We start from the raw sequence: 24,849 nt of genomic DNA, 5'->3' as shown, positions 1-24,849 counted from the left end.
CTCCTATGGTAGGCTGCTCTTGGGATTTACTTATGGGCTCTTGCCCTTGCAGCGTGTCTGAGTGATCATTGTTGGCACTGGGCGTATTTAGCCTGCTCTCTTGTAGCTGCTTCTGCAGTCAATACCCTTGGGGCTAGCAAAAATCCATGAACTTTGTAGGGAGGTCACAATCCACATCTGAATTTTGCAGCGTTGCTCAGAATCCAAGCAACCTGGGAAGTGGTGTGGTAGGGAGTCATCTATGGAAATGGAGCTAGAATCAGAGCTTGGCATCTAGAAGGAAAGGCTGTTGGTACAGGCCTATGACTAACATGCAGACCAAGCAGGCAGTGACATACGAGCGTGTAGGTGATGACAAACTGGAAGGACTGGATGTTTCTCAGGGAGTTTGCATAGGTCAGAAAAACTCCTGGAGCTGATGCTTCATGGCCAGGTAACTGCTAAAAGATAGATAGACAATTGTCTGAAATTAATTGGATTCTGGTCCATCATGCGAAACCCCAAAATGGAATGATAAACCTACCGAACCAGTAAACCAGAATGACGTCAAGTACCCTTCAACTGTGTTCTGTAATGATAACAAGAGGACACTGGGTTCTGTCAAAATGACATCTTGTTGAATGCAGAGAAGTAATGTCTTTGTACAGCTTTCATGGCATATTTGGGAATAGGATGCTGGGAGAGAAGACACAATCAGGTGGGGTTGTTTACCACCATCTGTTGCTTGTTTGGTTAACAACAGTTAGTCAGAATGCAGCCAGGCCACCTTCAGCTGTGATCCTGTTTGCTCTCATAAGCTTGAGCACAATTTGAACTGGGGTAAAATTATCCAAAGTGCCCTGCGGATGTGTGTATTCTTACAAGAATCTTGTGTGAATACACTGGTACTCCAGATCTTACACCAGAACTACATTTTATTAATTGAAATATGGAAGAAAATATTTATCAGATTGTTTAAAAGCAAGCACAAGGGAACAAAATCTGTGCTAACATTCTGATGTTGCAAAGAGGCAGCATATTGTTTTACAACCTCCTGCTTCCTTGCCAGTATGTTAACATCAGCACATATAAGGACCCTCAAGCATTTTACATTGTACACACAAGAAGTTTGCCATACATAGACATATAACACTGGCACTCCTAGGAATTACGCATCACAAGCACCATAGCACATAAAGACTGCTGCCTGAATAACGCTGTTACTGACAAAGAGACTGTAAACACAGACTAGTTAAAATGAATGGATTATATGGTTATGAATCTGTCTGTAGGACTCTCATGTCATCACAGCTATTTACAGTTAGCTGCTGCCCCTTACTTGAAATCATATCCAGTTTTACACTGATGCTGTTTCTCAGTCTCCGTTTTGCTGATTTTGTTACTCATGAAAGTGAGAATCTGATAGCAGCGCCTAGAGCATGATGTCTCACACTTTTTCAGAGTCACATGCTGACTACATCTTAATAGAGAAATATTCTTATGTACCATTTTCCCTTCCACTCATGAGTGTATATGGATCATCTTTCCTCGCATTTATGAGCCTGTAACATCCCTGTGGCAACGAGAGCAATCACTCACATGGAAAAGGCATTTTATGTATGGTCTTTGGCTATGTCTTGTGCAATTTAGCAGCTGGAAATGAGGAAGAGAGCAGCACCATGCCACCCACCAGCTCTCTGCAGACCACCAGCAAGTTGTCCTCAATCTGAAAACCTCTGGCTCAGAAACATAGTGCGAACAAGATTTCTGGAAGCTTCGTCCATGTAGCTCTGCCCTTCCGTGGTTAAAATTGCTCATAACCTTTGCCAGTCATTGTGACAATGTGTCAAAGTGGTGAGATGATGCAGCATTGCACCATCTTGAAGTGTTGGGAAGAGGCATGGGGACGAGAATGGGGACAAAAAGTGAATAGGAGACAATGAGAGTCAGTAGTTAGAGCACTGGCCTGGGATCCAAGCAGTTTGGGTGCTATTCCCATCTCTGCCATTGACCCGTGGGGTGACCTTGGAAACGTCACAGCACCTCAGTGTGCCTCAGTTTCCCCATCTGTAAAATGGGGATAATGACACTGACCTCCTCCTTTGTAAACGCTTTGAGATCTACTGATTAAAAGTGCTATTAGTATTATTTTTTATTATGAATGTGAAAAGCGTTACTGTACCTGAGTGTGTGTGTGTGTGTGTAGCTGGGGCAGTTTCTCTTCCTCTGCTTTTGGACTGGTCGTTTTGCTTTGTATTTGCTGATTCCATAAATCCTGAGCCCTAATCATGATTTTCTCTCACCCTTCCAGAGGCAAAAGCCAAATACACTGACCCTCTATGTCACTAACTCCCGCATGCGGCAGTAATTAATGGGCCAATAGGTAAAAGTGCCATCTCTGTGCCAGTTTTGCTACACCCTTCTCATTACCTGTTTCCTCTCCTGTGTTAATTCTGTCCAGTGGGAAGAAGTAAGCGGCTATGATGAGAACCTGAACACCATCCGCACTTACCAGGTGTGCAACGTCTTCGAACCCAATCAGAACAACTGGCTCCTCACCACGTTCATAAACAGACGGGGAGCTCACCGCATCTACACTGAGATGCGCTTCACTGTGCGGGACTGCAGCAGCCTTCCCAACGTCCCAGGGTCCTGCAAGGAAACCTTCAACCTGTACTACTATGAGATGGACTCTATCATTGCCACCAAGAAGTCGGCCTTCTGGACGGAGGCGCCCTACCTCAAAGTGGACACAATTGCTGCTGATGAGAGCTTCTCCCAGGTGGACTTTGGGGGCCGGTTGATGAAGGTAAACACCGAGGTGAGGAGCTTCGGACCCCTCACCCGCAATGGCTTTTACCTTGCCTTCCAGGACTATGGGGCTTGCATGTCACTGCTTTCGGTCAGGGTCTTCTTCAAGAAGTGTCCGAGCGTGGTGCAGAACTTTGCCATCTTCCCAGAGACCATGACTGGGGCCGAGAGCACCTCTCTGGTGATTGCACGTGGCACCTGCATTCCCAATGCTGAGGAGGTGGACGTGCCCATTAAGCTGTACTGCAATGGCGATGGGGAGTGGATGGTTCCCATCGGCCGCTGCACTTGCAAGGCCGGCTACGAGGCTGAGAACAATGTGGCCTGCAAAGGTAAGACTCTGCTCAGCTTGGGTATTGTTTCATGATGCTTTGCTTTGCTAACAAAGCATATGCCCCAAAACCAGCTGAGGTTGGCCAGCACCCATTCTACCATTGAGGGGCTTCAGTGCTGCCCTCAGGGGTTGTCAGGGGATCTGAGCATTGTGAAGTAGATACCACTTTGCCCATCCCAGCTCTGCCCATGCTTGGCATCAGGAGGTCTAAGGTCATTGGCCTGCAACTGACTGAGATGGCAAATGCCATCACAGGACTCTTCCTCCCACCCTACCCCGTATGAAATTGTTGAAAATGAATGTAGCACATTTATAGACCAGCTGGGCATGTGGTGCATAAATAACCCCAACAATGCAGGAGTGTTAACTGACCTCAGAGTAGGCACGAGACTGTAGTGTTCTGAGAGAGCATCTAGTGGGAAAATGCATTCAGGGCCCTGTCAGCTAAATCTGACGTGGAGTTCGAGTCAATCGTGTTCATACCCTTGTTTGTTCTCTTTCCTCTAACAATTGTGAGACCAGCTTTTGTTCACCCCAGTGTTTTGAGGAGGAGCTTTTGTTTGTGTAAATGTGTGAGCTAATGCCTTTGCACATGAACGAGTGTTTTGGGGTCAGAAACACGTAACTGGTGATTCTAGATATGTGTGCAGTCCTTGGTAGCAATGTGACAAGGTGAAATTGAGTAGAAAGCCTGCTACACATCCAATAAATTTGGCTTATATCTTTCTCCCTCCCTCACTAAGGCAGAGAACCATCAGTTTTTAATCTGGGGTTTACCTAGGTAGTTGAGTGGAATGCTCCAAACTCCTTTGGAATCTTTAGGTGCATGGTGAATGCAAGACTGCCTTTCCCTTCTCTAGGTGTGTACTTAGGCTGACCTGAAATCAGTGATGCTGTGTTTCTAGCAGAGTTCTGTCCTGGGTATGTGTTATTCCAGAGCATGGAAGATGTTCAGATGGAGTCTTTTCCAAAGTGGACAGAAACCTGAGAACAAGACATTCAGTGAGAAAAATTCCAGCTACAAAATAGAATGTTGGCTATTTTTTCTTTTCATTTTAAAGCTGTGTAGGGGCTTTAAAAATAGCATTTATTTTTATTCTGTTTTTAATACCTTTGTGAGAGCTTGAAACCAAAGTTACTTGCACTCTCCATATTCACCAGTTTCCATTTGGGAAACCAGTTTCATTCCTGGGTGCTTCTGGGATTAGCACCCAAGCCCAGAGAGTCTCTGGAAAGATGCCTGTCAACTGCAATGGTCTTTTAATCAGTCAGCACAGATCTGCACCCCTCCCTTTGGGTTTTACTCCCTTGTTTGTCCATCAGCATCAGTGATGCCAGCACAATCGTGGGAACAGAGTCTTTTGGTCAAAATCCTGCGACAAATCCTGTGGGACTGGCGGGATGTGTTTGACCAAAAAATAGCAGCTATCATTTGCTTTCTTAATTCTCTCCCGTGAAGTAAGAATGAAGGATTTAGAATGGATAACTGTTAAGGCAGGCCAGATTTAATGCCTACCTACTTGACAGTGTCCTTCAAATTGCTCCGTCTTGTTGATGTTATAAAACACATTGCATGTGTGACTGATGATCGTTTGTTAGTGCTCAGGCAGGGGCTGCACTAAAGGAAATCAAGCAGCAGATCGTTCTCTTGAAGAAACCTGTGCAACAGCTGCCGCATGAACGGAAAATCTCCGAAATGATGTTTGTGATTTCCCAGCTTCAAAGGGCTATGCAGGACTGCATTAGCTGGCTAGGCCTCTTTCATCTCTCTCATTATTTCCTGAGCGAAGCTGCAGGAACCAGAACAATCCTTGATTGGTTCTGATTTAAGTGAAACTCTGGGAACAGCACTCTGATTCTTCCTGTTAATTGGAACTTTTCTCTTTTTTTTTGGGTTCTGCCATCCAGGCTGTCAATTTGATACCGCCAGCTGGAGTCCTCCGTGGGGCTGGTTTTAGAAATACAGAAATCATGCTTGTTTCTTTTGATGTCCTCTTTTTGAGGTTTTTAGTAATATTTCCAAAATTGTACTCTGTTTTTTCTGTAGATTTACTCATATTCTTCCCTCCCAAATTACACTTATTTATAGCAATTCATTTCAGGATGCTGAGAGGGGAGGATTTTCAAGTGTTGGCCATTGGGGAACCCTGACACCATCAAGCCTAGAAATTCAGATGTTTACATTAAATCTCTTTGTTTTATGCTAAAGCCAGCCACGGCTGGCTTGAAGCTGCAGTCAATGCCCTGCTGTAGGCCAACAACATGCACCATCAGGAAATGCACCAAGCTCATCCAGATTCTGCATAGAAATTGTGTAGCCTTGGCCTCCGAGGACTGTGGTTGTGTTTAATGAAGATGTTGAGGACTGTTCAACGTACTGTATGCACGATTGCCAACTCTCGGGATTTCATTGTGAGAAATCATTGGTGCTAGTTGTATAATGATGCTAAAAGCTCCAGCACTTGCATGATTTTTGGACCTCTCCAAGGGATAGCCCGCTCTGATTGGCTGCCTTCCCCACTTTTTCACCTTCCTGGAGAAGAACAGCCAATCAGAGCTGCTGAAGAAAGCAGGCAGAACGCTCCGTCCCCACCCTAGTAGCCAAGGAGTTTTTAAGTAGTGGAGGAAAGAGAATTCCATAGGAGGGGAAGGGGGAATAGGGAGCAGAAAGAGCCCAGCAGTTCCTCTGCTCTCCCTTCTTGTGAGCAATGGGTCAGTCTGGGAAGGGAGAAGAAGCCCTAGACCTGCAGGAGGAGCAGAGAGGTGATGACTGACAAGGGACAGATGTGTATCTGCGGAGATAAGTGTGATGCGGGGCCTGGAGTGGTGCATAATTTAATTGTTGGGCTGGGGGAGTGGCAGATATAGTGTGAGGGTCACAGAGTTAATGAATTGGAATGTTGAGTGCTGAGGAGAAGGTGGAAGGCCCATGCCATCAGGCAGCAGTCCGAGCCCCTGCAGAATTCCTGCTCTGCAAACACTGGGGAGAATGAGTGACACTGTAATAGTCAGACACACTCAGGGTCGGGGGGGAGCATGGAGGGGTAGAGGCAGGGAGAGTTCAACATTGAAAGCCAGGTCAAAACCCATGACAAAATCTTTTAAAAAATATTCGTCTTCTTTCTGAGCCACTCTTATGGTAGGAGGGCCAAGGCTGACACGAGTTTTGAACTTTTGGGGTTGGCAGTACTGGGTATGTAATGGTGTGTTTACTTGCAGTAGATTATTCAGCCACTAGATGATTCTATGAGCTGAATAGAGGTCCAGCCAGAGTGTGGTCTTGGGTAAAAAAGGAGGACAAAGCTGGGACTCAAGCTGTGTAGGGACTCGTGTGCATGTGCCTGTAGTTGTAGTTGTTTTCCTTAACTAATTCTTCCTATTTTAAAAGAGCTGTGATTCCATATATCCTAAAAAGGTACAGAAAATATAACCAGGCTTGGTTCTTAGTTTTTCATCTAGGCAAAAGTGCATTTTTTTCAGCATGAAAAAACTGCTTTCCAGTCTATCAAAAGGGAGGCAGTTATCTTATATATTTTAGCACAAGTGGAAACAGTCTGAAAGTAAATATGATTCTGTACCTTTGGGCACAGTTTTTAAGATCTCCAGATCAAAGGAAAAGGGTGGAGGTATTAAGAAGGCATAATTTTCATAGAAGATTTAACTGTGTTTTGAAAAGGGGAAGATTGGAAGATGTAATGCTTACAGTAAAGATATATTCTAGGTCACACTCTACATTTTTGTGTGTGTCTGTCCATGTTCTTGCATCTCACTCATCTTTGTGGTATCTTTGTGACATTTACTCAGGATGCTCACTTAAGAAACAGGGAAGTGTTCTGAATGACTCCCTGGAAGCAGCTTCTTTACTGCCCGTAGTAGTAGAGTTGTAAAAAAAATACTGTGACTGTACACATGGATCACAGATTTGATCCAGAGCAAAATGTTGTTCTCATTGATGTAGAGCATCAATTGTTTTTCTTAGTGAAAAGAATTTAGATGCACTTTCTGGGGGAAATGCTTTTAAAAAAATGACTGGTTAGAAATTTGCCATTTTTGTAAACAAAAAAACTTCTTTTCATGGCAAAATGATATTCTTCTACTTGTAAAAAATAACCTCTAGTTTTGGCAAAAGTTTGACCTGAAAAAAGAAATAATGTGATTTTCCATATATGTGTATATTTATGTTTTAAATTGATGGCGAGGTGAGGGGGGAATTTCTTTGCTCAGTTCTACTCAGTAGCTTCTAGGAATATGTATGTTTCACAGCTCTTCAGAACTCCAGGAAGAGATACTGCCCATGTAAAGTGCTATGGGGCTTCTCCCAAAATGCTTTAGTTTTGCTGTGTTTGCATGGTTGGCTAGCATCACTGTGAACCTAGAGTTATGTACGCTGTTCCATGCATAATCCTCTTTTTAGTGTGGAGCAATGGATTAAATATAGAAGCTCAATTTGTCCAGTTGGTTAAAGGAACATGTTCAACATGAGAATAACATTTCCATTGCAAAACATTGTAACTCCTGTTACTACTCGCAAACCGCTATGAAGACTCTAATTGAAAGACATTAGCGACACTAAGAACCACCTAGGTGTCGAATATTGGTTTCCCTTTATCTTTTCCATTTGTGCCTGTGATGGTTAGTTCAGCACAACTATGAAACTGACTATCTTATATATAATACTTCTCTGGCCCCCACAACATGGCATCTGTGCACCTCGCAGTCTTTAATGTGGCAAAGCTCGCAGTACCCCTGTGAGGCAGGGAAATGCTAGTGTCCTGTTTTACATGTGAGGAACTGGAGTCCAGAGACACCAAGGCCCAAATCCACAAAGGGACTTAGGTGCCTTAACCCAAGATTTAAGCACTGTTGCAATCCACAGACACTCCACGTGGCTGTTGCCTAACCCTGTAGGAGCCTAAACCCTCTCAGCATCTTTATTATCTGGGTAAAATTCACTCAGTGCCTAAGACCAGGTCTACAGTACAGACCTATATCGACATATTATGTTGCTCAGGGATGTGAAATCGACGTAGTTGTACTGACCTAACCCCTCGTGTAGACAGTGCCATGTTGACACAGTTACCACCACTAGGGGAGGTGGATTAATTATGCGTATTAGCGTACATTGTATGTGAAGACATGCCTAGGTTTCTAACTTTGAGTAGGTTCAATGCTGCCTCACTTTGCTTACTCGACATCTATCTCCTGCCTATGCCCCAGTGTGATCCGGAAGTCCAGCATTCCTCCACCCATCTTGCTTGCAAGGCCTGATCTGGTAGGCGTGTTCTGAGCATGTCTACCAGATCGGGCCGCACTCAGAATTGAACAGGAGGGGGTTGCAGCAGCTGCCTTATAACTTTTGGCCCAGTGGTTAGAGAGCTCCCAGGGGTTGTGGGAAACCCAGGTACAAATCTGCCTCTGCCAGAGGGGAGAAAGAATTTGATTGGGGGTCTCACTCCTTGCAGGAGAGTGCCCTGATCTGGGGGATATTCTGATGTGCCCTGGCCTGAGAGAAATTCTTGTGTGGGGGTTCCCTCAGTCAATAAATAATAAAAGAGTCATTGAGCCACAGAGAGAGAGTGAGAATGATTCTTGAGCCTGGTGGTTAGGCACCCACCAAGTAGTTCTCCAAACCCCCTACTTCAGTGACCAAAGAACTATCCCAAAGGTCAGCGGGGGAGCAGAAAAATCAAGATTTGTAGAAAGGGAAATAAAAGACAGAAACAAACTCAGGCGTTCTATTGAACGGGTGCTCTCTTAGAACACTGACTGCTTACTATTAAAATCTAGTCTCAGGTTGGACTTCAGGGTCTTAGCAGCTCCTCTACACCATGTACCATGTCTGTTTCTTTAAATTGTTTTGTTTCATCAGGACTCGAGGCAAATCAGAGCAGATGGCATAGTGTGGGTCATGTAGATGCACTCTACTGGTAGGGACCAAGGCGTGACACGTGCATAGCAGATGGACAATACCAGGGTTCCCAAGCCATGGATAATTTCCTGTTCAACTGTTTTAGCCAATGAATGGTATGTGTGAATTGAGTCTGCATCTCCTTGAAGATGGCCCTCCAGAGGAAGCCAGGAGAACACAGAATTTAATTGAGCTACCCTGTCCCAGGGGCAAGGCTGGGAACTAATTGTGACTCTGAGAGTTACGGCTCACTCCTTTGTTCCCCTGCTCCTCTCTCGATCCTCTGCTGGTGTAAATGGGTGTCACCCCTTGTAGTTCAGTGCAGCAGTTCTGATTGACATCAGTGGAGGATCTGGTCCAACCCATGATACATCTGCCCTCCTTGAAGGCTACTTTTGGCCAGTCAGCCCTGACATGCCTTTGCTGATGTATTTACTGAATAATTTTTAGACTGCATAGTAATGGACCCGATTTCTTGTGACACCCCAATAGGGTAGATTGCAATGTAACTTGCATTATAAGCATATATTGGACTTCTCTGCTATAGGCCAGTTGCAGATTACTTACCCTTTGGACCCAGGGAGAGGGCAACCAACCAGGGAGTGATTGGTAACTCTCAGAGTTACAGTTAGTTCCCTGGACTGTCCCTGGGGTAATGCAGCTGTGTTAAATTACAAGATACGTCTATTGGTATAGACCAGTGTGACTTGCTTCTCTCTCTGCAGCAGTTCAGCTTCCCTGGCTGGCATGTTGGGAGGAAGACAGGGGACTGGCTGCCCCGCGAAAGCTGCTTTCCTGGTGCTGCAGCTGTTGTGGGCAGTCAGTGCAGGGCGCAAAGGGGATGTCTTGCGTTCCTTATGTCCTGGCACACTGTTCTAAGGGCAGGTGATGATCCTGCTAGGTGAGCTGTATTTGTTCAGCATCTACCACAGTGGGGTCCTTGTCTGTGACAGGGGCTCCTAGGTGCTGCTGTAATACAAATAATTCATAGTAACTGAAAGCGTCAAGCCTTTATCATGAGGTGTGTAGTATAACTTCCACATATCCTGGTTTATTGCTCACTGATTGGTCAAGCCCAGATACATATTGGTAGATGTCATGCCTCTAGCCTTGGTGACCTCAGTGATGTTAAAGAGCCTGACCACCTCAAGTGGTCAAAATCATGAGTCAGCCTCACCCCTCATCCCTCCCCAGATCATGAGATTGGCTTAAAAATCGTGGGATTTTAAAATAATAAACCCTGGGTCTTTTTATTTGCTTTCTGGGTTTTGAGTCTTTAGGGGTCATGGGTTTTGTGCAACCCTAAAAGCTAGAAATGTGCTCTGGTTTGATATGAAAGCTGGGTTCTAATGTTATCACAGGACTCCAGCAGCTGAGGCTTTCAGGAAAGCATCAACTATCACTGAGATTTGCCATAAAACTCAGACACTTAGCAACCCTATGATGCTGGTCTGTCTTATGTGCTGGTTTTAGATCAGGGTGCTCCACTGAGTTCCACAGAGTTGTTCCTGATACACACTGGTGTAACTGAGAGCAGAATCGAGCCCATTGCACGCAGCAGAACCATCTGCATATCCAGTGAATTCTCCTCCTTGCAAACTCCCAGGAGGGCCGTGGATTCTGACATCTGTGCAAAGCCTTCGTCAACCTGAGCTGCTGAGATGAGCCACTTAATAATCATGGGGGAATTGTCACTAAAAATTCCTGGGATGTTAAGGCTGAGAAAATGGGCCTAATTCCACTGCAATGAAGAAATAGGCTTGTATTGTTTAAGTCCCTCTCCCCATCCTCCCCTCCCCCCATACTCACCCCAGAACAAAAGCTGCAGATATTGTGGGGCTATTAGACCAGAGCTGCTTCATGCTGACAGCCGAGCTCAGGGGGCACTTAGAGAGCCATTAATACCAGCTTTTATCGGCACTTAGCCACTCGCTCAGAGCCCCCAAGTGAAAGGCACAGACAGCGCAATCTTCATCAGGGGGATTGCCAGTCCTTGGGAGATTAGCGGTGTGTTTTCGGGTCAGTGCGATCTGGGTCATTACCATTGTGGCACTGGGATGACAACAGGAGTGGGCTTAGTTATTTATTTATTTTAGTGGCTATTTTAGATTTTGTCTTGCAGGCCACCTGGGAGATTTCTGCTTTCACTTCATTTGGTAATGTGTCGCTTTGGCAGGCAGGCACCTGCACAGCCTTTCCTTCCAAGCTGTGCAGTATTGGGCACTGGTCTGAAATCCCAAGCTGTAGAGGGACTAGTATAGGTTCCCCATGGACGACTGGCATACAGCATGAAAAAAATGCAACTCTTGATCCAGGCCCATGTTCTCTGGCAGAGTGGGCCTGAACTCTGTGATAGCGCCCCCTGGTGCTTGCAATGTGCCTTTGCAGTGGAGTGAAGGTTCCACTGAAGCTTCTAGTCAATTAAAAACCTCCCGGTTCTTACTGAACTGAACATGAATAATCTACTCAGTGTGGTATCCCTTGCATTATTCAGCTTGGTATTGAATTCCATTGATTTTAGTCTATGTCATAATTCTCTGTTGTCAGTGTCCTGCAGAGTTTTGTATGGTCAAGGCTGGTGCATTGGAGAGGTCAGGAAAGAAGTGGGAAGGTTTGGTAGCTGCGTACAGCACAGCTGAGGGGAATTATAGACCACTCAGTTTAAGTTCAGTACCCAGAAAGATAATGGAGGAAATAATTAAAGCAATCAATTTGTGAACACCTAGAAGATAATAAGGTGATAAGTAAGAGTCAGCATGGATTTGTCATGAACAAATCGTGTCAAACCAACATAATAGCTTTCTTTGACAGGGTAACAAGCCTTATGGATAGGGTGGAAGCAGTAGATATGGTATATCTTGACTTCATGAAGGCTTTTGATATTGTCTCGCATGACCTTCTCATAAACAAACTAGGGGAATACAACCTAGATGGAGCTACTATAAGGTGGGTGCATAACTACTCACTGGGAATGGTTTGCCAAACTATCAGTGGTTCACAGTCATGCTGGAAGGGCATATTGAGTGGGGTAACACAGAGATCAGTTCTGGGTCCAGTTCTGTTCAATATCTTCATCAATGATTTAGATAATGGTATAGAGAATCCACTTATAAAGTTTGCAGACGACACCAAGCTAGGAGGGGTTGCAAGTGCTTTAGAGGATAAGATTATAATTCAATATGATCTGGACAAACTGGAGAAATGGTCTGAAGTAAATGGATGAAATTCAGTAAGGACAAATGGAAAGTACTCCACTTAGATGAACACAGACAAAATGGGAAATGACTACCTAGGAAGGAGTACTGCGGAAAGGGATTTGGGGGTCATAGTAGATCACAAGCTAAATATGAGTCAACAGTGTAACACTGTTGCAAAAAAGACAAACATGATTCTGTGATGTACTAGCAGGAGTGTTATAAGCAAGACACAAGAAGTAATTCTTCCGTTCTACTTCACATTGATTAGGCCTCTACTGGAGTATTGTGTCCAGTTCTGGGTGCCACCTTTCAGGAAAGATGTGGACAACTTGTAGAATGTCCAGAGAAGAGCAACAAAAATGATTAAAGGTCTAGAAAACATGACCTATGAGGGAAGATTGAAAAAACTGGGTTTGTTTAGTCTGGAGAAAAGAAGACTGAGAGGGGACATAACTGTTTTCAAGTACATAAAAGGCTGTTACAAGGAGGAGAGAGGTAAATTGTTCTCGTTAACCTCTGAGGATAAGACAAGAAGCACTTGGCTTAAATTGCAGCAATGCCAGTTTAGGTTGGTCCTTAGTAAAAACTTCCTAACTGCTATGGTGGTTAAGCACTGGAATAAATTGCCTAGGAGATTGTGGAATCTCCATCATTGTAGGTTTTTAAGAGCAGGTTAGACAAAGACCTGTAAGGGATGATCTAGATAAGACTTAGAGTGCAGGGGACTGGAATAGATGACTTCTCAAGGTCCCTTCGAATCCTACAATTCTATGGCACGTGGAGAGAGATGCGATGTAATTTGGGATCGTGGGAAAAGTACATTACCTGGATGTTTCTGCTAACATGAATGCAATAGTTAGCCGTGTTAGTATTTAGATTGTCATAATTAGGTTTCAGAGTTAACACTTCATTGGAATCAATGGTCAGTTCAAAATTCTCTCTGAGCTGTTGTTTCAGGCCCTGTGCAGACTCAAGCAGATAACATGGTGTCCCTTTATACTGGGTTCACTTTCAGAAGGTCTTTGCAGGGAAAAAATTAATTTTAAAGACGTTAAACCTAAGACTTTGGGGAATAATTCTTCAGTACCCAGTGAATTCTTTTCCCAGTTTCGCAACCCCAGAAGTGCAGCTTTTACGTGGTTCTGGACATGATTCCCTTGTAGTCTGGGCAGTCAATAACAGCAAGAGTTCTGTGTTGCTGAGAGAATATCATTGTAGTTAGCATCTCACACAGACCACAGGGTACAGTAAATGCTCCTTCCATACCATTCTGACCTTTGCAACAGGGTTATCCTGAGGTACCAGTGCATTCGATAAGCTGGGTGGAGCTGTATAAAGACCAAAGGAGCTCTGTACTGAATTTTTATTTTGCGTTTCCCAAGGCAGAGAGAGGGTCTGGTGATTTTTCTCTTGGTGAATTCCTGCTGTAATGCAGTTAAGAACTTGTGGAAGATGTGCTGTAGCCAGTCACCCAGAATAGCACACAGATTTAGCTGCCCAGCACTGCTGGAAATGTAAATCACTGGGGCTAGTCAATTTAAAAATTGGGGAAGCTGGGATTAAACAGAATGGCCTGATTCCAGTCTGCCCATGAAGGCAACACTATGGTATCCCTGCTCTAGAGGAGGGGGCTCCCCTGGGCCTTTTTTAAAGCATACATGCCAGTGGTCCTTTCACAAGCCAGAATAGGAGAGTCTTTTTCTAACACCTTTCTCACTCCAAGGGGAGTGTGAGTCAGAATGTTTCCTGCTGAAGGCTGGCTGCTTTCAGTGTTTCTATAGAAGTACCCATCCGTTTATTCCCTTAGCTCCCATTTTGGGGGTGGGGGCAGTCTGGCGATTTGTGTGAAACAAAAACCCCGCTCCGGGCTTGGGTTTATACTCCTCCTTCCCTTGTGACTCAGGGTGACAGAACTGCTGTTGCATACAAGCACAGGCTCTGTTCCACCACGCACAGCAAACATTAATCGAGGGCAATTACAAAGAGTGGAGCAACCCCAAACCTTCCGATCTCCTAACTGACTCCATGGCTGCTTAGCAGTGTCAGGGCACATGCACTGTCTCTTTTAGTCAGTAGCAGGAATAAGCTGAGGAAGGAGCTGCAGGAGCTCTGCTGTGAGGCAGGGAGAGGCACCCTCATTGCGGGGAGTGTACTGTTTTTCTTATGACAATAAAGTTCCTTGTTCAGTGCTAGAAGAAAGTGACCCTCTGATGCTTTCTCTTTGTGCATGACACACAGGAGAAACCTTTCTGTCTGACTAGGCCCCTCTCAGGATTTGGGACCAGACCTGACCTTAGGCACGAACATGGTGACCTGGGAGCTGGTCCATTTGGACTTCCTGCAGACTTGTTCTGACCTGGGAGCTCATAGCACACACCCAGTTTCTGTGCTAGCAGAGGCACAGACTTTGTGGGCCCCACCGGATCTCACTGCCTGCGGTGGGACTAGAGGGGAGGGAGTCCATTCCTCTCCATCAGGCATCTTGGAACACATCTTTGGAAAGTTAGAATGTCATTCTTTTTTATTAAGGTAACAGAGCCAACCTGTGTTTGATTCACTCACCAGCATCTGCCTTGAGTCCGTAGGCCTGGGCAACCTGTGAGAAGGAACTCCTGCCTATCACATCGGATAGGAGTTCTGCTCCCAGGGAGCCCCAAGGCTGAGCTGAGACTGCAGGGATTCAGTACACCACTCCATGAGCTGTGCTCATGGCATTATGCACTCTCCATAGCTAATGTCTATCACATAGGTAATATGCATTGTGCTAGCAGAGGATAAGCTGGATGGATAGGGTTCTCTCACTGTGCCCTGAAGCTTGTATTACCTGCCCCCTGGCAACTTCAGTGCTCCTGAAAATGAAAGACTGATGGCACTAGCTAGGACTAGACCTGGTATGTTGCTCCTTCCCCGACTCCTGCTGGCGCACTCCATGGGACGCTATCGCCACATCACCCTTCCACTGACAATCAGCAGCGAGAGCTGTGCCAGTCCCCATTCATGTCAATGCACTGGTTCCTGCTGACTTCAGCCAGAGCTGGATGCAGCCCCCAAAGGGTTAAGCCAGACACAAACCTGAATCCCCAGAGTTGAACAACACATACTGTTTAAACCCACTGAGTCGCTCTGAAACAAGTAGGAAAAACCTGGAGACTAATTCAGTGATTGTATCACAGCCTCTCATTCTCCTCTCAGTGACCTTGATCACAGCTGCTCTCTGGTGCTCAAGTCCGTGGCTGTTGTCTATTTCATTTTTAATTCCCCTTTCATACTCAGTTACATTCCTCTGCCTCGGGATTAAAACTCTTATCTCACAGGTCCCTGTCATTGCTTCCGCAGGTTTAAAACAGAGTGTCTCCAGCTCTGTGCGGATAGCCATTTTGCAGATTTTGCTACCTATGAGCCATAAGGAGCACCTTCAAAGAATAAACATAGGAGTGGCACCTTGAAAAACTCTTCCTCCCTCCTTCGCCATCAATATTGGGCAGGCCAAAAGCTTGCGGCTGTGAAGTAGGCTGTTCAAAGTCATGCCACTTGCTGCACCAAAGTGAGAAACGTTAACCAAACAATCAGCTGTTATGAAAACCATCTTTTTGTCTCTTCTGCTAATATTGCCCATCCTCTGGATCACAGCCTAGCCCTCCCTTCCCCCCTGGATAGGGAGCTTCTGTGCTTGGATGTGCATGAAGACTTTACCAGGCCCCTTTCAGCTGGGTCTCAATAAACAGGCTTGTGATTGGAAATGTGCCATGTTTTTTGGCTGAGCTGAGAATTGGACTAGTGCCCCCCCAGAGGTCTATACTCAACCCGGGGTCCTATTCTCTACCACTGATGTCTCCTGTGTGCATGGGGTGGGCCACCATGCAGTCTAGCCCAACGCTGGCTGGTGATGAACACGCCTCATGGCTTGTGTCTGCTTCCCCCTGTCATCCTCCCTGATGACAAGCCATTCCCTTCTCCACTCACCAGGCTCTCTCTCTTTCTTTTCTTATTATGGTGTCTGTATAGGTCTATTATGCAAAGCTGTTACAAGCAAGCACCCCTGTGGACCCCACCTCCATTGATTTCTAAGGGCTGATTTGGAGACATTGGTTGAATATTAATTACTGTGGTGGGGTCTGCTTTCCTTGCCCCCTTTTAAAGTCCTGGTTGTGGGCTGTAGTCTCTCCCTTTCTTATCTATCTTCTTCTATTAGTCTTTTCTCTCCCCTAGTACCTTTTCTTGTGTGTGTTGTTTACCTCTCTTTGCTTTCTTTGTCTCCCTTTTGCATTTGTCTTTCCCTCTTGCTTGTCACTGTTTCACTCTCTGGGCCAGATTCATGAAAGGGATAATGGGGAAGATGGTTTCCGCGGGTGGAATTTTAATGAAGGAATGGCCCCATTCCTATTCACGGTGTATCTTTCCCATTCGAAGGACAGGCCTCGGTGATAATTATTGATTTCCTGTATTTATAGATCACAGACATATGGAAACAATAGTACTGTGTGAGATTTATAAAGTGATGGTTTGCTGGTTCTTTTGAAATAAATATGGACATTCTGTAATTATCACTAGAATAATTTGCCAACGTTCAAAGGAGGGAAACGTCAAGAGTTTCCAATCAAAATATTGCTCATTCTGAGAAGCAGGCCTTGACTCCTTGGTTTTGATCTTTCTAGCTATGTATTTGTCATTCTTTTTCCATTTTATGTGGGCTTGAATATCCTCTATTTCCATTGCCTCTGTGCAGCAGTGCAAATAGCCGCAAAAGATGCCAGTGCCTCTATAAAGAAGAACAAGTGGTACAGAATTGTGGTTCTGGTGGGTGTTATGTTCACTACACCCATAAAATATTCTTGCTTGAAGGTTGCAACATAATGCTACTTTGATTCTTAGAATCCAGGATGATAACACACAGTACCCAAAAACAGAGCGAGACAAACCAGGCTGCTCCCAAAGGCAGCATGGCACAACTCACTCCACTTGCTCTAGGCTGGCTTTTTTCAAACAGACTCTGACCATACGCTTCCCTACAGAGCCCTCTGCTCTGCCTCCCTAACTCTTAAAGTAATAGCTTACAATTCCAACACATTCCTTGTTAGCCCACCATACACATCCCTTAGCTGTAGCCCAGGGTGGCTAGGTGAGCACAGTGGTTCTCAACAGACTGTTGAATGCTTCCCCTAGCACTGCTTGTGTAGCACGGGCATCTAAAGAGTGTAAATGAAAGCAACCAGAAGCAGCTTTAAAGAACGCTCCGGGGCACAAGCAGCCATAGGGACATGCTGTGGGGAGTGGAGAGGAGCAGGCCCAAGGGGATAATGGGGGAAGAGAGAAGAGGTGGCAATGATGTGGAGACAATGGCATGAAGGAGAGGACAGACAAGGGCAACAGTCACAGTGCCTTGACACTAGGAAACCAAACCCATGCTGACAAGAGAGGGGTTGCTCTGGCCCTTCTCGGTGCTTGTGCCTGTTTCTCTACTTATCCACGTTGGTGCTGGGGTCTTGGACCTTGGGACTACATGCTTCTCCCTGGGCTTTGACCCACGCTGACTCTGCTTCTTGCCTTTTGCTGGGTGCTGCTCTCCTGGCCCCACCAGTCAGCAAGTGTCTGGCTTCCTGCAGTCTGTTTACCTACAGGACCTAGGGGCGAGCAGCTGCCCGCTCTATGATAAACCCCAGCACTCCTGCTTGTTTTCTATCTAGCTCACAGGACCATTGTTGCACACCTAGGATGGTGAACAGTAGCAACTGCTGAACTTACTGGATAAGTAAAGTTCTTACCCTAAAGAGGCAAAATGTGTTAACCAACCAGGACCTGTGTGACTCTTCCCAGAGAGGTGGTCTCTGATTTTCATGCTGGTGGCCCACTTCCTGCATGGCAGCTGGGAAGCATCTCCAGCACCAGGCTCCTTCACTGACCCAGCAACCCTTCTCTCCCTCAATTCCCTCCCACCACCTCCTTTCATCTTCCCCACTTGCTGCTCTGTGAATGGCGGGTAGCCCACCAGGATCCCTCTGCCATCTCTCTGCACTGTGATCTTTAGACACATTGTACGCTATTTGCCAACAGGGTGGCTCCATCACACAGAAAGGCTTAAGAAGACACCATCTGCCTCTGTCTTTCACGCAGCTCCCTGCTTTCCCTTTCTCTCTCTGGTTTTGTGAACTGCCATACAGGAAAAGCAATTGCTAATTAGAGCGAAAAAAGAGGGAGAGGGAAAAAGAAAGAGGGGCGCTGGGAGGAATTTAGCTTCCATGCAAATCAATCAGCCTTTAAAAGTAGAGGTCTTTCTTCCAAAGGAGTGGGAGTGGGTTGTTTTGACAAAACAAGTGACAAAGGTCCTTCCAAAGTGAAAGGAGGTTTTTTCTTTTCTTTTAAACTTTCTACCATAAAAAGTGTGGGGGTGGGGGGCGAGGAGGGGGGGCGGAGGTAGAGGTAAAAAGAAAGTGTTTGTGAGAGACTCCCACTGCCCATCTCCCTTTCTGTTTCTCTTCCCCTCTCAATGGCTCCATTCTGTGATTGTCTCTATTATAGGAACTGGGAAGTGTATCATTTTCACTGATTCCTGTTTTTTTGCTGCTGCTGCTGTTCTGTCTGGCATCCAGGATGAATACTGGGGATTCTCTGATGGCTTTCCAAAGCAGGAACTGCTGAGAGCAGCTTCCAAGTGCTAGATGCCTGGAAGGGCCAGGGAAGCAGTGGGCAGAGGGTCCCGAAAGAGAAAGCAGCTGAATGGTTTTGAGGGTTTGCCTACATGCAGGGTTGTACCTGTTTAACTTAGGGTAGGATTCTGAACCAATTGCAAAAGATAGTGTGAACATTCTGATTTCAGTTTAATCTATGCATGTTACAGTTTTGCTTAGAAGTCAATTTAAGATAAAATGAATTAACTCTGGTTTAAGAGTGTCCACACAACCTTCTACCTGAGTTTAACTCAAGAGATTAAAAAGTGGCTTTCAGTTTACCTGGTGCAGCATTTTTGGGTAGCAGAGGCCTGAGCTGTCTTTCTGTGATGTTTCTCTAGGTGCTTTTCATCTTTTGTAATATCCTCTGGGCCTAATGCAGAGCAGGGCCACCCAGAGGGAGGGGGGAGGGGGGAAGTGGGGCAATTTGCCCCAGGCCCCGGGCCCCACAGGGGCCCCCACAAGAATATAGTATTCTATAGTATTGAAACTTTTTTTTATGGAAGGGGCCCCCGAAACTGCTTTGCCCCAGGCCCCCTCAATCCTCTGGGCAGCCCTGCTGCAGAGACCCTGGTGTTGACAAACCATTCTCTTCTCTTGCTATGTTTACTAATCCCGTGCAGTTGGTGCCACGCAGAGGAACCCTTTGTCTAGCAGAGACATGCAGAAAACCTTGCTATAGCGCCAGCAGGTTGCTTGATTGAGTGCCCTGGAGGAGAGCACCTGCTCAGCTCTGACAAACCCAGTATATAGAGAGTAATAATACTGTTCTCTGCATCAGACATGAAACCCACGCACCTTTAGGAACCTAGAAGCACAAAGAAGTTAAGAGCCCAATTTGGAACTCCAGAAAATTCCCATTGCCTCCAAGATAGTGCTCAGAGGAATAGAAAGAGACAGAGTGAGCCAAAGAGCAAGAGAAAAAGGGGGGAGGGGGCTGTTAAGACATGCAGAAAACAGGAGAAAAGAGAGAGCAAAAGGAGGAGTTGGAGGGGAAGGGACGGCAGTAGGAAATGCTGGAGAGAGAGAGGTGTAGTGTTAACAGAGAGCTTGGGAAGGCAGGAAGAAGGGACCCACAGAGAAGGAGAAGAGAGAGATTTGAGAAAAATAGGGGTGTTGAGAAAAGCTGAGAGACACAACTGATTCATGCTCATGGTCTGCTTTTGCAAAGAGCATTTTGTGGGCAATTTGCATCTGAATAGCTGAATGCAGCCCTGCCTGGTCTCTTAAGAATTAAAGAGCAAACAATTGCACGGGTGGAAGAATACTGAAGAGTCCTCCTTCCATGGGATTGCCTGCTAGCTAGGGAGCAGCCAACTCTGCAAGCATGGCACTGTGCTGCTGAATCTCTAGCTTCAGGCACCTGCGTTTCACTCCAGCTTGGAGTACATTGAGTGCCAGGCACACACCTGTAGCGCTATAAGCAACACCCCCACAGCCAGTTGGAAGCTGACACCACTATTATCACGCTCACTAAATATTTAGGGATCTGTTCTCCTATCAGTCCTGGGGGGGATTTATGTACCAACCCCCCTCCCTCACCTTTCATTGGGTGGGTTAAACACCCACAGGTTACAATGCAAGGGTCTTCTGAAATGGTTCCAACTTAGCTCAAGGCTGTGCAGTGATTTTCCACTGACAGCTACATTAAAATCATTTCCTGGTGCAAGCCAGGAACCAAATTGGCTCGAGAGACAGAGCCCACAGCCATGCTGCTCACGGACATAACATGAGCTATTGCTTTGGACTGATGTAACAAACTCTGCAATTGAGCAGGCTGGTGTAAAGCCCAGGGAGAATGAAATTCAACAATGCTGCTAGTTCTCTACCCTCATGGTGTTTTTAGGGCCTGATCCAAAGCCCACTTAAATGCATGGGAGTTTTTCCATTGACTTTAATGGGCTTTGGATTGGGCCCTCAAGTGCGTTCATCCCAGCCTCTCAGGAACCATGGAGATGCAGAGTGTGGGGTTCAAAGGAAATGCCTGGACAGTATATAGAGTTGCTCCAGTTGAATTAAGGTCTTGTCTATACAACAAAGTTACCCTGGTTTAAACTAAGGTGTGAATTTAAACCAATATCATTAACCTGGTGGAAGGCCCTGGGCGGACATGCTACTGTCATCTGAAAAGTGGCTTTTTTCACTATAGTTTAAGTCAAATTGGTTTAGGCTAAATGTCAATAAGCCACTTTTGGACTGAAATAAGAGTTGTAAGTAAGCCCATTTACAGCTTTTTATTTGTTTAATTAAACTTGTTTAAAACCCAGCCTAACTCAAACTGGTGCCACTCTTCCATGTAGACGAGGCCTAAAGGGGGGTGTTAATCGGTTTATTTAAACTGGTGCAAAACTCATTGTGGATGCTTTTACTTCAATTTAAACTTGACTTATCTATTTTGTTTTCATTGCCAACTTACGCTACATTGATCTGAGTGAGAGTTCAGCCGAGTTAAGAGCGGGCGTAGAAGTTTGTGCTTGTTTAACTAGATCTATTTAACACTTGATCTTGGTTAAACAAGTGCGAATCCAAAGGCGTAGATCAAAAGAACCCAACATGGAAGCTTTTCTGATCATTTAAAATTGGATTGCCCTGCTCTTCTTTATAATCTCAAAACAATAAAAGCTTTTTGCCATCATTCTTATTCTCTGTCAATACTAAATGGTTTTCCTGGCATGGTCATTGCAGTCTAGCCCTTGTGATTAGTACAACATATAAGCTTAATTCCCGTTCATCACTGACTCCATATATTTGCTGTTCTATATTTAAACATGGCAACCATCCCTGCTCGCCTCAAATATTTTAGCTTTACAGTTGTAACTACAAGACCCCATCACAACAGTCTTCTTTGTCCCAGAGGCTGTAACTATTGTCTTTTGATCTTTGCCCGTTTCCACCACTGGGTGGAACAGGCAGCCCAGGTTTACTGATAGCTGTGCTTCAGTGAGCTTTAGGGAGTAGATGGCTTTGAAACACTACTTAAAAAAATGTAATTTTTCTTAAATGCCATCTTAATGAAGACATCCATTAACACTTGCAATAATTTCACAAGGAAAATGTCCAGAAAAACCTTGTTAAAAATGTTTTCTAATGAGTACGATGGGTTTTAATGGAGGCCTTAATTAGACATTGTTAGCCAAAATGTTGCTCCAGTGAATTCAGGCCGTGTCCCTTCCTCTTCAGATTCATGGAGCATACCTTGAAAGATTTAGAGCAGGCAGAGATCTGATAGTACTCTGATGGGGGAAAGGGGAGAGCTTCATTTCCAGATCCCCTAGTTCCTGGCACACTAGAAAGGGAGTTCAGGAAGTAGCAGACGGGGCCGTTCTGCAGCATCCTGTGCTGCTTGGTGTGTAGTCATTTATATGACAACAAACTGGGAAGGCAAGTGCCTTCAGGGAAAGGAGAGGAGAGGGGCTAGTGGTGGTGGTTTGGGCTCATGCTCTGTCTACTCACTATTCCCTCGAGAGGGTTTGGAATGGTGTTTTCTCACCTTGGAAGGGTCGCTGCTATTTCATAATGTCATATTGTGGTGTTCCACAGGTACCATGTTAAATCCCAACACATGATGGACCCGTGGGTCTAAGTGGTGGGGCACTGAACCTCCTGGCATCCAGCATTCAGAGACGGAGATATCAGTGGAAGCTGCACTTCATCTGCCACTGCTTGGAGGGTTCTCCAAGTCCTAGGCCCTCCCTGGGAATTTCCCTGTAGCTCTGTGTGCAAACTCAAGGCTCTGTTATCATCATAATGTTCCTTCAGGTTGCAGCTCTTATCCCTAGTGCTGAGGTCTTGAGCACTGGGAGGAAGGTTTGCATGTGATCTTATGCAGACCCTCATTTCCCTTCCTCTATTTTTTTTAAGCCATCATTTGAGCAGAGGGTAAAAACAGAAGAAAAATAATGTAGCGAGAAAACAGTCTTTCAGATCACAAAACTCAAAGAGAAAATGCCCCCAGCCGTACTTCCATGGAAGCAAATGAATTCAAAGAGCAGGTGTTTGGGGCAAAGGAGAAGGAGACATGATATTTGTTCCATCAACAGTAAGTGTGTCAATCAGCTGTGACCTAATAACATCAGTAGAAAGACTGTGCAAGGGAAATGTTCTCAACGTAGATATTTATTCATTCCATATATTTTTATTGTGGGTCTGTGAGAGGTGAGAAAATGTCCTGAAAGTCATGAAATGTGGTAATGCTTTTCCTAAAAGGATACAGTCAGTTGTTTGTTTGTTTTTTTCTTTTTTAATGAGAACTTTTGAGTGTCACATTGATTCTTGCCGTAAAAAGAGGCCACATTGATTTTTCCACGGGACTTTTCATAAGCTTATTTAAAAGTGGAGGAATAGAACTGTTTCAAAACTGTTGACTTTGTTCTACCAAGCCAACAGTCAATATTGGAAACTTTTTGTGGTAGTTTAAGTGCTTGGGGAACTTTTGATGCCTTGTCTAATACTGCGGGTGACAGGGTTCATACAAGGGGCAACATCCTGCAGTGACTTACTCATGGGACGAGTTAGTTGTTGAGTGCAGAATGGTTAGGACAGAGGGTTAAATGAGCCCTGGCTAACCTTCATGGGTTTGCTAAAAGTGTAGAGGCCTTAATATCACTGGGCTATTGATCCATGACAGTGTAGCACCATGGCTGTGGCATAATAGGACTATGTTATGCCTATGGCATTCTGGCACCGTGCCACGCCTGTGGCACAATAGAAGTAATAGCGATAATGTATTTTCTCTATGTGAACATAGCAAATGAATCTGCTAGGCCATCATCCCACAGTATTTTCAGTCTCTTTCTCTCCTGTAAATAGCGACAATTCCTTTTCCAACATGCTTGAAAGGATTGGGACATTTTTCAAGAAAAATCCAGGATCAAACATGCCTCCAATAGCAAAAATTGTTCCTGACCTTTCTTTAATAGGTTTAAACAATGAATGCCAGGAGATTGTGGTGGCTTATACTATGTGACCAAAGGGTCATGATCTGATTTGTTTTAATATTTCAATATCATGGTTGTTTTATATTTATTTTGTTTATACAAGTTCCATAATAAACTTAGTCAATATCAATATTAAAGCAATGCACCTACTTAAATAATTTCCCTTGCAAACAGGTAAGTAGTGACTTACAGGTCAATAACATATTAGCATGAAATAGCAATTAACACAACATGACAATTGCAATCTTGGGGTGGGGTTCTTACTTTTATTGACGTGTATTTTTTACTGTAAGCGCCAGGCCTGATTCATCCTTCCATTAGGAGTGCTTCACACCTCTCTGGAGGCCAAAGCTCCCCTGAATCCAGCTTAGCTGGCTCTGGGAAAGATCCCCTGTGAAGAAAAATGCTTGGGCAGTGGAGAAGCACTGTTGCAGCTACTGTGCCTGTTTCTGTACTTGCTGGCAGCTCAGAACCCCTGGGAAGAGGCTAGAATGCTGGGTTGAAACTCAAGAAACCTGGGTTCCATCCCCTATTCTGCCACTGATGTACTATGTAGTCCTGGCCAAGTCACTTCCTCTCTCTGTGCCTTAGTTTCTGCACCCATAAGGTAGAGCTAATGATACTGACTGTACTTTGAGATCTACCAGCAAGAATTGTTAGGTTTTATTCAGTGCTTTTCTGCTTGTCTAGAGAGGCAGGGCCATTCTAGGCTGCTAATTAGAGTTTGACCAACATTTCTTCACTCATCCAGCCTATCTGCAGCTTTGTACAAATGCATCAACTTTTTCCCCCCAGCTGTATTAAAGCAATAACATTATGGGGATGCAAGTTGGTGCTTCGCTGGTGGTATCTGCTATAGCAGACAGATCAATGATGAGCTGAAGCAGAGATGTTTATTTGTGTGAAGTGGTCACAGGCCATAATTGAAGCAAAACCTCCCATTTTATTAGCGTTATTGCAGTTACATCAAATCCAACGGAGAGATGGAACCTTTAAACTTGTTAAAGCAGCTGCCTAG

The 24,849-nt window shown here is 45.1% G+C and overlaps 1 protein-coding gene across 4 annotated transcripts in view; it reads left to right on the top strand.

Annotated features, from left to right (window-relative positions):
• Positions 1-24,849, top strand: part of EPHB1 (EPH receptor B1) — a 359,407-nt gene that overhangs the window by 103,487 nt on the left and 231,071 nt on the right. For all 4 annotated transcript variants that reach the window (XR_012656391.1, XR_012656389.1, XR_012656390.1 and 1 more), the window contains exon 3: positions 2,441-3,122. Coding sequence is in view for 1 of the 4 variants with exons in the window: in XM_075068616.1 (XP_074924717.1) it covers positions 2,441-3,122 (682 nt within the window). In the remaining 3 variants the exon portion in view is untranslated. The remainder of the gene's footprint in view (positions 1-2,440; positions 3,123-24,849) is intronic.

Source organism: Chelonoidis abingdonii, chromosome 8 (genome assembly GCF_003597395.2).
Source record: "Chelonoidis abingdonii isolate Lonesome George chromosome 8, CheloAbing_2.0, whole genome shotgun sequence".
Lineage (NCBI taxonomy): Eukaryota > Metazoa > Chordata > Testudines > Testudinidae > Chelonoidis > Chelonoidis abingdonii.
This window is presented reverse-complemented; position numbering and strand designations above follow the sequence as displayed.